The following is a 13,609-nucleotide window of genomic DNA, read 5'->3' on the forward strand; positions in this document are numbered from 1 at the left end:
AGGAGGTCGTGGGATCGATCCCACCCTGACGATGCCTGTATATTTTGGAGTTTGCATGTTCTCACCGTGGTCGCGTGGATTTTTCCCTCCACATTGAAAATCAGCATGTGTTTCCGAGTATAAATTTCCACATGATAAGCCATTTGTTGAGCTGTACACATGTTGAACTACTTTCGCACCGTACGTAGCCAACCGTGTTAATCGGAGGTGCGGTGGAAGGACAACATTTGTGGCCAGGTCACTTGTTAAAAAGACCTATATGGCTCTTTGGGGCTCATGTAGCGCAACAAAACATCGTTTAGTTTGAACTTGAACAGCCTCCACCATCACGGCGTCACCACCCGTCGAGCGAAGACGCCACTGGCGACGGCGGCGGCGACGCTGACGGCGACCATGGGGGCGACGATGGGGGCGACGTCGGAGAAGAAGTCGCGACCTCGAGCCGCAACAGGGGCGACTTCACCTGGAGCTGAGCCAGGTACGGGCGGCCATCCACCTCGTACGCGCTCACGTCCGCATGCCTCTCCTTCAGCCGCCCGCTCTTCAGGAGCTCTGCAAAGACCTGCACGTGGTGGGGAAGAGTCGCCGTGGCTCGCACGGTGCAACAATTGCAGTTTAACGGATGGCGTGCCCAATCACTGGCCCACACGTTGGACTCACCCACTGCACATAGGCCCTGCACATTTCTCTGCCAACCCTGCCCACTGCTCAGATAGCCCCACTCTTTGGGCCGTGTGAGTCAAAAGCAGGAACTCTTAAACGAGCGTGAGATACTATTTTGACCGTTGTAGAATTATGGCCGTGGAATCTTAAATACTATATTCTATGAACGACTAACCCTAATCCTAACCATAACCCGAACCCTTCATCTCAACGCTAGTATTTTTACCCTGAGGTCCAATTAATATATAGTATTCTGGCCCCGGGGAGGGAGGGTCATTTTCCCATGGTGGGAGTCGCATTGCTCTCACAGTGCTATTATATTTGTACCTCGGGGTTCAAATAGTATGCTGTATTCTGACTGCGAAAAAAAACGGTGACCTGTCACTAATTCTTCGGGACACGGTGGGACAGCCGTTGCCTCGGTGAACCTGGGACAATCTCGGCCGTGCCGGAACATTTCGTCGACTTTGACGCACCTGGCACGCCACCCTGTCGAGCTTATTTCCCCAGATGTGCACGGAGCGCAGGGTGCGGTTGGTGGTCATGGCCACGGCGAGCTCCCTGAGGCCCTCTCCCGTGGCGCCGTTGCTCACCAGCACCAGACTGCAAGGCGCACGAGACACGGATCTCGGTCTGGGGTTCATCCACACAGTTTTAGAAAGTGCACGCAGGTCATGTGACCGAAATTTCTAAGGAAGGGTGGGGGGTGTGTCTATAATTAGCTTTTTTGCCTCTCCAGAACAAAACTATAGACGAGCAAGGGAAATTTCGAGAAAATACTAATTTGCAGGGAACAAGCTGGGGTCATCAATTGACTCCACCGTCACTTTTGGAACCGCCACTAGGCCGAGTCACCCTTAAAGCACCCGGTGTTGTCGGATCTCGGAAGCCGAGCACGGATGGGCCTGCTTCGGACTTGGATGGGAAGACCCTCCTGGGGATAACCAGGTGTTGTAGATTTGGGTTCCGTGGTGGTCAGGAGATGGCACTACAGATCAATCTGGAATCTACCTCAAAGCCAATATGTCAAAACCTCTGGATGCGCATTCTTCTCCAATATTTGTACAATATATTGGAATGCAGTCACGTTTAGCCTCTTTATACATTCAAATTGTAATTGTTTTTGTACAACAGCCATTCGGAATATATGATATCACAGAATTATGGGACTTCTGAAATTCTCAGGGACCCCTTTACGGGACCTGAGACAATAATAATAGCAACAATGCTTATTTGTATATCGTGTCGTTCATGTAATGTGCATTTACAAATCACAAAGGAACCACAAACAAGCAGAGAAGCAGCCAGGCGATGGGCCTGTCTGAGTGTCTGTAACATTTGGTCACAATAACTCTCGTAAAGGTGGTCCAACATAAATTAAATTTTAGTTTAATAGTTGTGTTGCCATTAGGGACGTACCCTATAGAGAATAGGACAAATTGATGAAGCATTGCCCAAAAACTCGGCGATAACAGAAACACCGCGAAATGGATAAGCCTCTTCAGCCAGGGAGATGATGCCACACGCCACGATGTCGTCATCTTGTTACGGTGTTTGGAAAGTTAGCGGTATTATCGCGAATTCAATACTTCAGAGGTCCAAACATTTGCGGACGCTCACGCGTTGGAAAGCGTGACAGAATCCCCGCGGCGCGCATGATTTTTCCTCCCTCGTTATATTGATCGTCGTATAATCCTTAGCCAGCTCGGCCCGCCACGCACGTGTGCAGGGGACAGCGACTGGAGCTGCCGACGGCCCTGGCGAGCGCCGTGACCCCTGCGTCCCCGATGCGGTTGAACCCCAGGTCGAGGACGCGGAGGGCGGAGGAGCCCTGCTTCAGCAGGAGCGCGAGGCTCGCCGCTCCGTCGCGTGCCATCAAGTTGCTGCCCGCGGGCGCCGTTCACGGAGATCCGCGGGGTTCGCGTTGGGGGTCGGGTGGGGAGGGGGGATGGAAGTGAAAACAAAAATACGGGCGGGGGAAAGGGAGAGAAGGGTGGTTAGGAGATGGTGGATTTAGGATGAATATAGATTGGTGGGCTGATGTTAGTAGCTGATTGGCACGTTTTGCTTTGGCGACAAACCTTATTAATTGGATGTGTCGGGTGGTGGCGGGTTTAACGACACATTTACCCGATCGGACACAAAAAAAACTTTATTATGAATATTTTTTTCTGATGATAGGATTTCTACTTTTTTACAAATTTTATAATCGGGTGTCAGTGGGAAATTAAGCCCTGGTGGGGCTGTGACGTGGTCTCGTGGTCAGACATTCACCATTTATTGCAAAGGTTCATGGTTAGAATCCTGCGGCCGCCCTAATTATTACTGTGGGTGTAATAACCCTAATAATACCGTCTGCTTCGTAGTGGATGTTAAAGATTCTTAAGCAAGAGTATCTCATCGTGTGCCAGCGTCAGAGTCACAATTTTTCCAAATCCAAAAATTATCCGCAAATTACTCAATTTGAATGTCCACAGCTAATTATCGTGCCCCTCCCGTGAAAACTCGGCAGAATCCTTTTGAACAGAGTCATGGGCCTCGGTGAGGCTTTGCTGGGTGTCTGCCTGTCTCCTGTAAGCCAAGCGCTTCTTCACCAGTGCTACCTTAGGGGCCGTCCATAAATGACGTCACGCGATTTTGGACGATTTTTTACCCCCCCCCCCCCCCCCGTCGTCACACGGCGTCACAAAAAATCAGACCCTCAAAGCTCCCCCCCCCCCCCCAAAAAAATATAAAACAAGCTTCATATCGCTTTAAGCTATTGTCATTGTAGTGCGTATTTAATGTGGCGCTGCACTCTGATGTTGTAGGAGAAAACATGTATTCATAAGTCTATTCAATTAAGTGGAACGTGTTATCTATATTTATTTAAAATTGCGCATTTTGATGTGACTTCAAATTTCTCAACGCCCCCCCCCCCTCGTCACACATCGTCACAAATGTCTGACTCCCCCCCCCCCCTAGGTGCGTGACGTCATTTATGCGCGGCCCCTTACCAGCTCAGGTCGAGGTGTGTGAGCGAGCTGTTGTTTGCGAGCGCCTCGCTCAGCTGTCGAGCGCCGAAGTCCCGCACGCCGTGCTTGGCGAGACGTAGCGAGCGCAGAGCGCGGTTCGTGCGCAGCATCCGTGCCACGTGCACCGTCGTCTCCTCCTGTGTTCACGCGCACGCAACGCAACGCACGCGTGAACCATGCATTGAGATTCGTTTCGATTGTTTTGATGCTGAAAATGTCCAAATGATGGGCCACTTTGTTGGGATGTCACGTGTGGCCCACGTGGCTTCTGAAATAATAAGTGAATACAGGGAAGCTTTGGATTGCGAGCATGATTCGTTCCGGAAACGTGTTTGTAATCCAAAGCACTCGTATATCAAAGCACTCGGAAATCAGTTGTGATCACGTGACGCTCGGCAGACAAAGCATGTACACGTACTACTCGTATTGCAAGACCTCGCTCGTTTATCAAATTAGATGGTGCACACGCACAAATAATAATGGCAATAATAATTTGTAACACTGTGAATGTCATTCACACATCCCAACTGCACTATATTGTCACGTGGTGGGCACTACACAGCAGTGCGGTGATATCCATTGTTGTACTGTATATCTATGCTCCCGCAGCTGCCCCCCACCCTCCCCTTTCACCAACCCACAACGACTTCCGTGGTGGGTGTAGTTATCAGAGACCGGGCAGATGCCACTGACACGACACAGATGATAATCCGATTAAATCTCAGCTGGGAGCACTGGAATTAGAGCTTAGGCGTTCAGCAGTTTTGGGTTCAATGTGCTTTGACTCCACAGCCATTGTGAGCATCAACCACCTTCCTCCCATCCCCTCCAGAGCTTCATATCAGCCGGATATGTCTGGGTCAGTGACCTGGGAAATATTTATTTCTTCAATATGCCTCTGGCTGTGGTGATGGCTTCTCGTCAAATACCACCTCCTCTGTCTGCCCGTGACCCAGAAAATATTCGGTGAGAAATCAATCCCTGCTATACACAGCAACCCACACAAAAATTAACTAATACTGAACACTTTACAACCCATGTATGATCTTAGGGGCCGTCCATAAATGACGTCACGCACCTGGGGGGAGGGGGTGTCAGACATTTGTGACGATGTGTGACGAGGGGGGGGGGGGATTTGAGAAATGTGACGTCACATCAAAATGCGCAACTTTAAATAAATATAGACAACACGTTCTACTTAATCAAATAGACTTTTAAATAAATGTTTTCTCCTACAACATCAGAGTGCAGCGCCACATTAAATACGTACTACAATGACAATAGTTGAAAGCGATTTGAAGCATGTTTATGGTTTTGCGGTGGGGGGGCAGAGCTTTGTGACATCATATTTGAGGGGGGGTCAAACTTTTTCTGACGCCGTGTGACGAGAGGGGGTGGGGTCAAAAATCGTTGGCTCGGGGTCAGAACCGGGGTACAAGCCCTCACCTGCAAGCTGAAAAGGAGCGGCCGGCTTAAGTCAAGCTCCTCCACGCTGCTGTTATAGCTGAGTGCCGTTGAGAAGGCGATGATGCTGTCCGTACCCTGAGCAGCAGGTCAACAAAGACAAAGATGCCCCCTTTAGAGTATCACAGAGGTTCGGGTTAGTGGTGGCCAATACGTGGATCGTGATCCGTGGTTCTATCGCAGAAGATTTGTTTTTGATCTCAGAACAACTCAGAACTTGATAAGCACACAATTCTCGTTACGGCTGATGTCAAATAAAAATCCGCTTGAATTCTTACTTAATATTTTTTTATTTGGGCCAATAGATGGCGCTAGAATGCTCTGGTACATGACATGATTCAATTCACCGTGGTAAACTGTTATTTGTTTAATTTGACCAGGTAAGACCCACTGACCTTCGGTTTATTCTGGCTTCCCTGGATTTTCCTGCCGGTGCCTGACGTAGTTCCAAGCGAAACGTGGGATTGTCAGAGCTATCAACCCATACGGTTTACCCCATATTCTTGTACAGGACAATTGAGTTTTCAGGTCCATCCGGCGTACAGCCGTTTCAATACGGGCAACATAATATATTTTTGTCTGTTTGTGTTTCTCCCCTTGTGATGGGACTTTGTCGGATGAACGTTGAGATTTATGAGGAGCACGGGGTGACCAATACGGTCTGCAATAAGGTAGACAACTGATCAGTGCCGGATTAAGCTACTGCGGGGCCTGTCGCATATATTATAAAGGGGCCCTACATTTTTAAAAACACACATAAATATTAAAACACAAAAATGTTTACTTGCACAGTAAAGTCATTGTATTTTTTCATTTGCTATACAGCCAGATAATACGACAAATCGCTAACCTTAAACACCCAGTCGTTCGTAAAAGTTGAAGGCAGTATAGTACTATAGTAATAGAGCAAGTGCAGAATCACTCAACCGGAATTGATAGCTTGAAAGCATTTAGCGCGGGGCCCTTGAAAGCGCGGGGCCCGTAGCATGTGCAGCTACTTCCGGCACTGCAACTGATAAGGGGTTGACGGGTATGGGCCGTCGTTACTCGATGCGGCTGCGAGGATTGTCCTTCAGCAGCTCACCGACAATCGTTCACGCGCGTGGGTAAGTCGGGTGGTGGAGGGGGGTGCTGACGACACAAAACGCGACCATCCACGTGGGCAGAATGAACACGCGCCGAAAACAAATGCGGTGAACAACAAAATATCGGCCGTGCGGCGTCGCCAAATCCGTACCAGGTCGCAGTGATGCAGGTCCAGTGACCGCAGGCTCACGTTGGTCTGCAGGGCAGTGGCCAGGCTCACGCCGCCCTCCTCCCCCACCTTGTTCCCAGCGAGGTTCAGGCTCCTGAGTGAACGGTTCGTCTGTGTGCGTGTGAGAGAGAGAGAGAGAGGGAGCGGTGGCGCAGTGGTTAGCGCGCTGCGCTACGAACACGGCGACCCGAGTTTGATTGCCTAAATTTCGATTTAAAGCTTTCGTGACATGCAGGGATTCTTCTTCTTGGTTATTTCGGTAAAGTCACGTAGAAGGGAAATAAAAAATAAAAATAAAACATTATAAAATACAATTCTCACGACGTTTCGGCCACAACGCAAGCAGCCGTCCTCAGGTGAAGAACAGGTCTGTCGGAAAGACAGCGTCTGAATGACTGCCTACTGACGGCCAACGCCGGTAACGATTATGGGAACCGATCCTGGGCCTCCTCTAGGTCAACTCAGCCTCAAATTAGTACTTGGTGCGGGATGTAAACATCGCCACTGGGGAGACAAAGGCGGTCGGGCGGGCGTGGTGCTGGCCACCCATCCCTTCGTGTGCCGATCCGGCCTTCATAGGTGTTCGCTAACAGCACTTGCCCCAACAGTCTGTTAAGGCTATACGGGGGATATCTGTCTTGTCTTGTGTGGCAACCAGGCAGAGGGTAATTGGACAAAGCAGTTGTATATTTGGATACATTAACCAACAGTATATTCAGACGTACAGGACTACAGGTGTAGAGATACATTGACAAACAGGTGTTTAAACAGACGGGTGCGTGTGCACGTGTACAGGCTGGTAGCGAGACAGCTATAAGTTCAATCGGACAGGTGTACAGACACATAGCTGCATGTTCAGTCAGTAAATAGGCAAACGTCACGGTGTATGTTCATATATAAAGACATACAGATGTATATTCCAGGCAGGTGCGTGTTCAATCAGGTATATGATCACACAGTTGTACATTAAAAACGCACGGAAGTATGTTCAGACAGATAGGCAGGTGTCAACTCAGTCAGGCAGACACGTGACACTCTCGATGGAGCTGTGAACTCACCTGCAGAACTTGTCCAAGGGCTTTGGCCCCACGTGGTCCGATGTCATTGAGAGACAGATCCAGCGATGTGAGCCAACATGATCCCTCCTGAGCCCACACACACATACGAAGATTTTAGATTTGAAGCTTTCGTGACTGCAAGGATTCATACTCTTAGTTTTTTCGGTGAAGTCACGTAGATAAAAAATGAAATTAAAATTAATAATTATTATTTTATTTTTATAAATTTTATTTTTTTTACCTACGTGACTTTACCGAAAAAACTAAGAGTATACATACGCAGATCCCTTACGTGGCCGTACAAACCGTTGGGGCAGGTGCTCTGAGCGAGCACCTATTCAGGAGGGCACAGCACTCGAAGGAGTGGCGTGGCCGGCACCACACCTGGCAGCCTTTGTCTCCCCACTGTTGTTATAGTTTTGTTATTCACTCAAACTAGTGGAGGGCCCAGGACAGGTTCAAACACTACTTGATGCCGATGTGAGCCATGGACAGACCCAGGCACCAAAGCTTTAACTGGCTGAGATGACGAGCAAGAGACACCTGTGCACCCCACTGTGCCAGCTTGCCGTGTTTCAGCCCCCCCGGTGCCTCTGCCCGGTGTTGTCGGCGAGCGGACAGGGAGAAGGGAAGAATTTACCGACGGTATGGAGAGACGAGGCAGCGGTACCTGCAGGAGCGATGCTATCGCCTCGGCTCCATCGTCCGCGATGAGATCACAGCGCAAGTTCAAGCCTACATCGTCGTCATCACCATCGTCGCGCACACGCCACAAACTTTGATGAGTGATAATGCACCGTCTGGCTCGAGGTCTTCCAGTTGGGCCATCGACCTTTGGGCGCCACTCCTCGTGCCCGCCTCGGTGGACTAGTGGCCACGGGAGGTAATGAAAGGGGAGTCAGCCTGCAGTGCGAATGGACTAGTGGCCACGGGAGGTAATCTAGAATTAACGGGAGGTAATGACAGGGGTGTCAGTTGTGAGTGCGGAGGGACCGGTGTCTACGGGAAGGATCGAGAAGGGAGCGTGGTCAGGAGACGGAAGAGGACGGTGGAGTCTGCCGGTGGAGCGAGCGGTCCAGAGCCAGCGAGAATGATCGAGAAGGGGGGCGTGGCCTCCGTCGGTATATAAGGGGGAGATGCGCGGGAGACTCAGGGCTGTTGCGATGGGGGTCTCCGCCGATGTCAAGTGAACGCGTCTTCAATAACGTTCCATCTCAAGAGACGTGTCAAGTCGTTATTACATACTGTATGTATGTACCAGTATGTTGAACTTCTTTCGCACTGCACGTAGCCAACCGTGCTAATCGGAAGGTACCTATTTCTTCTTTGAACACCTCGACTGCCCGTGTCCTTGCCAGAAAAAGGGGTTTTGAGCCAACAACAAGAATGAGAACAATTCGCGGTGACGATTGTGTTGCCCGGTCAGTGCCAGATTAAGCTAGTGCAGGGCCTGTAGCATATTCATAACCAACGTTTTTGGGTTTAGATCGCGTTATTTATAAATGTGTCGTAACCCTCCACCACCCGACACGGCCAATCAGCAAAAAAAGTGTCACGTTGACAAAAGACAAATAGTTCACTGCTTTAGCCCACTGGTGTGTTGAAGCGTGAAACCACAACATTTACAATTGTTATAAAGGGCCCTAAATAAAACACAAAATTTGTACTTGCATAGTAAAGTTATTGTATTTTTTCAATTGCTATACAGCCAAATAATGCGACAAATCGCTAACCTTAAACACCCAGTCGTTCGTAAAAGTTGAAGGTGGTATAGTACTATATTAACAGAGCAAGTGCAGAATCACTGAACCTTGAAAGTGCGGCACCCGTAACATATGCAGCTACTTTTGCTACGAGGATAATCCGGCACTGTGCCCGGTGTCGTCGCGAAGAGGTTCAAGTTCAAGTTCATTTATTAGGTATAGCCCTGTGAGCCATTCGGCTCTTGAATCGGGTGCAACCGCAACAAACAGGCGGCTGACCGTCAATGCGACCCGGCAGGCAAGCGAGCACGCGGCACAAGGCGAGGACGTCCCCGTCAGAGACGCGCGTCGGCACAGACACCTCCAGCCCGTCCGGGCGGAAACCGCCGCTGAGATCCAGCAGCCCCGAGGGCGAGCTCCTTCCCCTACGGGGAGGGCACGGAGCGGGTTTTCGAGTCGAGGGAGAGTGCATTAATTCTAGATTTGAAGCTTTCGTGACTGCAAGGATTCATATTCTTAGGTTTTTTTCGGTAAAGTCACGTAGGAAAAAAAAACATTAAAAAGTAAAATAATATGAAATAAAAAATCACGACGTTTCGGAGGCAATTTTTATTTCATTTTATTTTACTTTTTAATGTTTTTTTTTACCTACGTGACTTTACCGAAAAAACCTAAGAATATCGAGGGAGAGTTTCGTGATAATGGCGATGATCGTGGTGGTTGTTAGGATGATGGTGGCGGTGGCGGCGGTGGTAGCCGTGGTTATTTTAACACGACCAAATTATCTTCTTGGTTCCTTTCGGTAAAGTCACGTAGAAGGGAAATAATAAAATAATAAAAATAAAACATAATAATTAAAATGAAACATTTTATTATGTTTAATTTGTATTATTTTATTATTTCCCTTCTTCGTGACTTTACCGAAAGAACCAAGAAGATGAATCCCTGCAGTCACGAAAGCTTTAAATAGAAATACGACCAATTTACATAATAGAGGTTTTTGGGTTAGATCTTGTGATCTAACCGGAAAACCTCTATTATGGAGTCATGGTTATGTTGGTAAAGATCACGATATTGGTTATGATCATGGAAATTATGATGACGATGAGGGTTGCCACCCAGTCGGGGAATTGGCATCTATGTTGGGGTGACAGTATTTTATTTGTACCTGGATCTGGTGCTGCTATTGTGTTGAACTTTGTTGCAGTGCAACTTGCACGTTTATCTGGCTGTCTGCCTGACAATGCTAGTTGTAAATTACTGGCGAAACGTCGTACTCAAATTGTAAATGTTGTGGATTCTCTTCTCAACACACCGGTGTGCTGTACTAGTCACGAATTGGCATGTTCCGTTTACGTGACAAACCTTGCTAATTGGCTGTGTCGGGTGGTGGCGGGTTTAACGACACATTTATATTCACACGATCTAACCTAAAAATAAACTATATTATGCACGGCTATGTTTGACCTAGACTTACTGAAAAATATGTCTGCGTTTAGTCTGTAGAAGAGGTGGCAACCCACGTGATAATGATGATGATGGAATAAATTTTAGTGATTACGATAATGATGATGATTGTAGTGATGGTGAAGTGGTGTTGGTGGTCTGGGTGGTGGTAACAGTTATGATAATGGTTATGAAAAAGATTAAGTAAATTCGGTGGTGGTATGGGTGGTTATGATAATGCTGATGATGGTGGTGGTCATGATGATAGTGCTTATAGTATCGATGATGATGTGGATATAATTATGGTAACTATGATTATAATGGAAGTAACAATGATTGGGGGTTACGGTGATGATGTCGTGGAGATGGAAAAGATGATGGCGGCTATTATGATGTGGATGATAAATGAGCGATTAATTTTTGGATGTGGTGGTTCCAACCAATGAACATTTAATTCACAAAAATAACTTGATGGACGATTGACGACACACTATTTGATAATGATGATGATGATTAACAATGTGCGACACAGGAATGGTCTACGGTTGACGATCTGATGGTGAAACAAATACCGATTCAAAACTCATTGATGATGTGTTGAACGATCTACGATCGTAAAAAAAAAACAGTGTTGATGATTATTCCGTGGATGGCGATGCAGAAGAATAAGAAAGAGTGTGTCACGTGATCTGGTCCCGGTCCAGGCAACGGAGGGAGTCCCGAACTCTGGGGTTTGGGCTGAGTCCAGATTCTTCGCAGACGCGACACAGGGTCTCGCACAGCCCCGCTTCGTACATGGCAACCCTGTGTGAGCATTTACACCATTGGAACCTCATTTGCCAGTATAAAATATGATAATTGTTTTTTACCCTTCTATCTGGCAACAAAACTGACACCTTTTTTACAAGGAGTCATGTTTGCATAGAGCACAATACCTGCAGTCATAATGCAAACAAAAACATAACTCTGATAATGTATGCATTGTCCTTGAAGTTGATTGGTCCACACCCGAGACAGCTTTCCTTAGAGCCTAGTCTCACATGGGTTGGACCAGATGACGCCAAAAGGCGCACAACTCAAAGACAATGCACCATCAGAGTATGAGAGCTCGGGGTAAGCATTTACACCATTGGAACCTCATTTGCCAGTAAAAAATATGATAATTGTTTTTTTACCCTTCTGGCAGCAAAACTGACACCTTTTTTTACAAGGAGTCATGTTTGCATAGATCACAATACCTGCAGTCATAATGCAAACAAAAAACATAGCTCAACTTCAGGGACAGTGTATACATTATCAGAGTTATGTTTTTTGTTTGCATTACGACTGCAGGTATTGTGGTCTATGCAAACATGACTCATTTTAAAAAAAAGGTGTCAGTTTTGTTGCCAGATAGAAGGATAAAAAAATAATTATCAACCCTGTGTGACACCACGCGTGAACACTCGGACATTAAATTTCGATTTAAAGCTTTCTTGACTGCAGGGATTCATCTTCTTGGTTCTTTCGGTGAAGTCACGTAGAAGGGAAATAATAATTATTTTGTCAAGGCGCTCTTCCCCCTCTAACCCAGCTTAAATATACGCTGCCAAGCCTGGGGGTGTTCATTCAGATGCTGTCTTTCTGACAGACCTGTTCTTCACCTGAGGACGGCTGCTTGCGTTGTGGCCGAAACGTCGTGAGAATTGTATTTTATCATGTTTATTTTTATTATTTTATTAGTTCCCTTCTACGTGACTTTACCGAAAGAACAAAGAAGATGAATCCCTGCAGTCACGAAAGCTTTAAATCGAAAAATGAATGACATTGGTCACGAAAGCCTACAGTGTTAAACTCAAACGTTTCCTTTATACGGATATCATATCTCCCCACATGAACAAAATTAAGTATTTCTTACACAACCCATAATAATAATTACATTAGCCCCAACTGTGACCCATATCGTCAAGGAAGAGGTGGGGGGGGTCCTTGCCTCTTCAAATCGAGCAGCTCACCGGCCTTGAGCCGCTTGTGTGGCGAGACCGGTCCAGAATTAAATTGTCTTATCCTGATTCGACGCTGCTGATGGGATGTAAAACAAAAAAAAATTACAGGGCGGTCCAGATGTTTTGTGACCACCATAATCATTTAGTTCATTATTTCTTTCCAGAATGACCCCACTTATTATTATGGATGATGTGTCTGTACGGGCGTGTGTACATTTAATGCGTATCACGTACCCCCCGTTGATGTGTAGTGGTTGCACTTATCATGTACTCCCTGGTGCTGTGTAGTGACTGCACTTATCACGTACCCTCTGGTTCGTTGTATTTGCTGCATGTATCACGTACTCACTGATGTTGTGTAGTTGCTGCACGTATCACGTATTCCCTGGTGCTGTGTAGCGTCTGTTTGGCCACCCTCGTGTGTTCACTCGTTGCCAAGCAGCAGCAGCGAGCGAGCGATGTTGATGATTGCACAATCTCAGCCACCGCTTGCCCCCCAAACCGCTCTCACTCCCTCTCACATTCTCCACTCGCAGACCCACGGACACGTCGTGTTCGTCAGCTCCCGCGTGTGTTGCCGAGAGGAGGCACAGCGGGGGAGACGGAGCCCGTGCCGGAGCGATGCAGGTGGATTCGTTTCATCGCAGGATCGTTGAGTGACGGGCGGAGGCTAAGGGAAGCCTTCATCCAGCAGTGGACCATGACTGACGATGATGATGTTTGTGTGTGTGTGGGGAGCGGTGGTGCCGTGGTTAGCGCCCTGCGCTTTGAACCTGGCGACCCGGGTTCGATTCCCGCTCACGGCCAACAGCGGTGACGAGTATCTGAACCAGTCCCGGGCCTCACCTAGGTCGACTCAGCCTCGAATTAGTACCTGGTGCGATGTGTAAACATCGTCACTGGGGAGACAAAGGCGGCCGGGCGTGGTGTTGGCCACCCACCCCCTCGTGTGCCGTGCCGGCCTTCATAGGTGCTCGCTAACAGCACTTGCCCCTACATTCTGTTAAGGCTAAATAGGGGA

The 13,609-nt window shown here is 47.9% G+C and overlaps 1 protein-coding gene across 1 annotated transcript; it reads right to left on the bottom strand.

The window, feature by feature from the left end:
* Positions 1–318: 318 nt before the first annotated feature.
* On the bottom strand, positions 319–12,968 carry LRRC34 (leucine rich repeat containing 34). Its single transcript, XM_078869869.1, has 12 exons — positions 12,938–12,968; positions 12,576–12,661; positions 11,288–11,407; positions 9,437–9,582; positions 8,125–8,189; positions 7,455–7,541; positions 6,379–6,507; positions 5,124–5,219; positions 3,660–3,814; positions 2,385–2,546; positions 1,140–1,266; positions 319–562 (listed from the first exon to the last, which is right to left on the bottom strand). Exons 3-12 carry the CDS (start codon positions 11,398–11,400, stop codon positions 335–337), a joined length of 1,308 nt encoding a protein of 435 aa, XP_078725995.1. The 5' UTR covers positions 11,401–11,407; positions 12,576–12,661; positions 12,938–12,968; the 3' UTR covers positions 319–334.
* Positions 12,969–13,609: the final 641 nt, after the last annotated feature.

Source organism: Lampetra fluviatilis, chromosome 28 (genome assembly GCF_964198595.1).
Source record: "Lampetra fluviatilis chromosome 28, kcLamFluv1.1, whole genome shotgun sequence".
Lineage (NCBI taxonomy): Eukaryota > Metazoa > Chordata > Hyperoartia > Petromyzontiformes > Petromyzontidae > Lampetra > Lampetra fluviatilis.